The 4,270-nt window shown below is 44.6% G+C and overlaps 1 protein-coding gene across 3 annotated transcripts in view; it reads left to right on the top strand.

The window, feature by feature from the left end:
- Positions 1–347: 347 nt before the first annotated feature.
- The window catches only part of LOC121552680 (glutamate receptor ionotropic, kainate 2-like), a 179,270-nt gene continuing 175,347 nt past the window's right edge, over positions 348–4,270 (top strand). For 2 of the 3 annotated variants that reach the window (XM_045211365.1, XM_045211364.1), the window contains exon 1: positions 350–929. In XM_045211365.1, the coding sequence (XP_045067300.1) occupies positions 809–929 (121 nt within the window). In that variant the 5' untranslated portion in view covers positions 350–808. Of the gene's footprint in view, positions 930–4,270 lie in introns of all 3 variants that reach the window. The other variant, XM_045211366.1, reaches the window with a different exon arrangement.

The raw sequence follows: 4,270 nt of genomic DNA, 5'->3' as shown, positions 1-4,270 counted from the left end.
TTGGTCTGTGTGGATAGGCTACTTGCGCAGAGCGATGTATAAACGCGCACAAGCGTTACATAATCGAAACCGGTGGGTGGATTGCATTAGCCAAGGAACTAATACCGTTGTAAAAGACCAGTTCCATTGGGATGCAGATAAGGATCTGTGGCACACTGTTGTCCGCGGAACCTGTGACACATTCTCTCTCTCTCTCTCTCGCTCTCTCTCTCTCTCTCTCTCTCTCTCTCTCTCTCTCTCTCTCTCTCTCTCTCTCTCTCTCTCTCTCTCTCTCTCTCTCTCTATCTCTCTCTCTCTCTCTCTCTCGCTCTCTCTGCCTCTCTCTCTCTCTCTCTGCCTCTCACACTTCCATTCCCCCTCTTCTGTAGGCTATTTCTCTGGCGCGCGCGCTCACACTAACCTTGGCTCGACGTCAGAGGCTGTGCAGCAGTGCAGTATAATGGGAGAGTAGGCAACTCAAAGTGCCTCATAGGCTGCTATCGCGATTCAGCTCTGCTTGGCGCTCTCTGCTGCTCCCCTACCAACGCTCATCACGTGTGGATATCCGGCTGCCCGTGTCTCACCTCCACCCCCCCCGGTTTGTAACGCCCGACATGGATGTCCCGCCGTCTCTTGAACCGGAGGATCGTTTCTTGGTGCAGTGAAGTAGGGAATCATGCCGGGACTGCTAATGAATTTAGAGGAAGCGCGAGTGACCATGCCGTGATCCTGTACGTGGGCTGCCGTCACCCTGCCGAACGACCGTAGACCAAATTCCGGGCGAATCAAAAGCGTACGGGGGATCACCACTGTGCATTTTACAAACAACATGAAGATTACCTCCCCGCTGAAAACTAGTCTCGTTTTCAGGTTCAACCTCAGACTGCTGCTCCCGCTTCTGATGCTGTTTCTGGGATACTCTCGCGGGATGCCGCACGTTTTAAGATATGGTAAGATACTTGTTGTTTGTAGTGGAGAAGAAAGGAGAAATTATCCGTGCACCTCTCATTGTTGTAGCCTTCAATGGTTCAGAGAATGCCCTGTTTGCGCTTTATGGCTATGTCGTTTTGACCCTTTGGCAGTGGCACACTGTTGCCCCTTTCTTAACAGACATGCTGATTCGGATCCCAAACATTCATTCTAAGCAAAAGGAGAAACATGACAGATTCGAAATGACATTAAAATCACAGACTTTTACCCAGAATATTGGAATTGCCTATTGCATGAACCATATGGTCAAGCAAACAACATATTCACTGAATGGCGTGTATTAGGGCCCCTTTCACTGAGAACAGGTGAGCGTGAGCGTTGGTGGAATAACATAAGGTTAATGGTTGGGTTCCCTTATTTTGCTGTGTCATATATGAATCTATTTAATCCAAATAGTCCACAGCTATATGCAACAGCTTGAGGCATAGTGCAACAAACAAAACACACGTTATATATGACCAGAACTCTTGTAGGATATGAGATTCAGTCACTAGACAGGGAATGGTTTCATTTAGAGAGCAGTAGCCTAATCCTTCTATTGGTCATATAGCTTTATCTTTCATATAATTAAATTCAAGTATAGGCTAAATGAACATAGCAACTAGGCTACCAAAAAGCTACTGATTCATTGTTTAGAATAGCGATCTGTTCCTTTGGGGGTCCTTTAAAAAGAATTATTGCTTTACTTGCAGTAACGGCTATTTTGTAGGATGTGTAGGCCTATGACATGAGCCCGTTTTAAAATTAGCATCAGAGCAATAATGAGCATTAGTGGTTTTAAGGCAGTCTAGTAACCTATATTCCTAAACAGACACTATCTACCAACTAACAGTATAGGCCTAGAACACACGGGGAGCTTTGGTACCTCTATGACCTTTTAAATGGCTGACACCCTAACGTGTCTTCCGCAGTAAATGTTTACATGTAAGAGAGTCGGGGCTCAGTCAATCACTCACAAGGCCAATCAATAGGGCTGCACGGGGCGGTAGTTTCTGATCCATTCAAATAACCCGTTATTGATTGAGAAGGTTGCCTAGAATATTTTGGTAAGGTATAGCACAGGCCTAAATAGCCAATGTCTTGTTTGCATATTCGCGAGACCATCTTCGAGTGATGACGGCGGGCCGTTCCTCAAGCAGATGTCATCTAATGTTGACAACACACTCTGACAAACACAATCCCCCCGGAGGATCCTGTTTTAAAGTCAGCCCGCGTCCGCACGAGCCGCCACTATGGCAACGGGATGTGGTTGTGTTACTGCTGCTCGCCGCTGCCTGCTACAGCCTTTTCCTGCATGTCCTCGTGCGCTCACCGATTTCCCTTCTTGCACTCTGTCTGACAGGGATGCTGTGGCTGCAGGCAGGTTCTTGCATCAATAGCAAAGGGAGAGACACGACTCAGGTGATTCATGTCCATCTCTTGAGATCTCTTGCGCAGGGCTAAGCAGTGTGCTCGCTGGGATTTCGGCCATGCAGGCGTCAGACCGAGGCATCATTGTCACTATGCCAAGACGCATATTGTGCGGCTAGAATTGCTAGATACAGCGAGCTACAAGTGGAAACGCTCACTTCAGAACCATGGACAGCGACTCACCTTGACCGCGCGCGGGACCTGTTGCTATTTCAACCGCCCTTTCATCATTTTAAGGCAACAACTAAATAGTTAGTCATGTCAAACCGTTTGTCATTTCCCTTTAGACTATTTCCAGAAAATACACTACATGACCAAAAGTATGTGGACACCTGCTCGTCGAACATCTCATTCCAAAATCATGGGCATTAATATGGAGTTGGGCCCCCCTTTGCTGCTATAACAGCCTCCACACTTCTGTGAAGGCTTTCCACTAGATGTTGGAACATTGCTGCTGGGACTTGCTTCCATTCAGCCACAAGAGCATTAGTGAGGTCGGGCACTGATGTTGGGCGATTAGGCCTGGCTCATAATCGGCATTCCAATTCATCCCAAAGCTGTTCGATGGGGTTGAGGTCAGGGCTCTGTGCAGGCCAGTCAAGTTCTTCCACACCGATCTTGACAAGCCATTTCTGTATGGACCTCGCTTTGTGCATGGGGGCATTGTCATGCTGAAACAAAGTTGGAAGCAAAGAATCGTCAAGAATGTTATTGTATGATGTAGCGTTAAGATTTCCCTTCACTGGAACTAAGGGGCCTAGCCCAAACCATGAAAAACAGCCCCAGACCATTATTCAGCCTCCACCAAACTTTACAGTTGACATTATCCATTGGGAACGGTAGCATTCTCCTGGCACCTGGATTTGTCCGTCGGACTGCCAGATGGTGAAGCGTGATTAATCACTCCAGAGAACGCGTTTCCAGTGCTCCAGAGTCCAATGGCGGCGAGCTGTACAGAAAGAAAGAAAGAAAGAAAGAAAGAAAGAAAGAAAGAAAGAAAGAAAGAAAGAAAGACAGACAGACAGACAGACAGACAGACAGACAGACAGACAGAAAGAAAGAGAGAAAGAGAGAAAGAGAGAAAGAAAGAAAGAAAGAAAGAAAGAAAGAAAGAAAGAAAGAAAGAAAGAAATACAGAGAGAACGAAAGACAGACAGACAGACAGACAGACAGACAGACAGACAGAATGACAGAAAGAAAGAAAGAAAGAAAGACAGAAAGACAGAAAGAAAAAAAGAAAGACAGACAGACAGACAGACAGACAGACAGACAGAAAGACAGAAAGAAAGACAGAAAGAAAGACAGAAAGAAAGACAGAAAGAAAGAAAGACAGAAAGAAAAACAGAAAGAAAGATATAAAGAAAGAAAGAAATACAGAGAGAACGAATGAAAGACAGACAGAAAGACAGAAAGACAGGAAGACAGAAAGACAAAAAGACAAAAAGACAGAAAGACAGAAAGACAGAAAGACTGAAAGACAGAAAGACAGAAAGACAGAAAGAAACAAAGAAAGAAATAAAGAAAGACAGAGAGAAAGAGAGAAAGAGAGAAAGACAGAAAGATAGACAGAGAGAAAGACAGAATGATAGACAGAGTGAAAGAAATAAAGACAGGAAGAAAGAAAGAAAGAAAGAAAGAAAGAAAGAAAGAAAGACAGACAGACAGACAGACAGACAGACAGAAAGACAGAAAGAAAGAAAGCCAGAAAGAGAGAAAGAAAGAAAGAAAGAAAGAAAGACAGACAGACAGACAGACAGAAAGACAGAAAGAAAGAAAGACAGACAGAAAGACTGAAAGACAGAAAGAAACAAAGAAAGAAAGAAAGAAAGAAAGAAAGACAGAAAGAAAGAAAGACAGAGAGAAAGAAAGAAAAATAGAAAGAAAGAAAGAA

This window comes from Coregonus clupeaformis, chromosome 36 (genome assembly GCF_020615455.1).
Source record: "Coregonus clupeaformis isolate EN_2021a chromosome 36, ASM2061545v1, whole genome shotgun sequence".
NCBI classification, from domain to species: Eukaryota; Metazoa; Chordata; class Actinopteri; order Salmoniformes; family Salmonidae; genus Coregonus; species Coregonus clupeaformis.
This window is presented reverse-complemented; position numbering and strand designations above follow the sequence as displayed.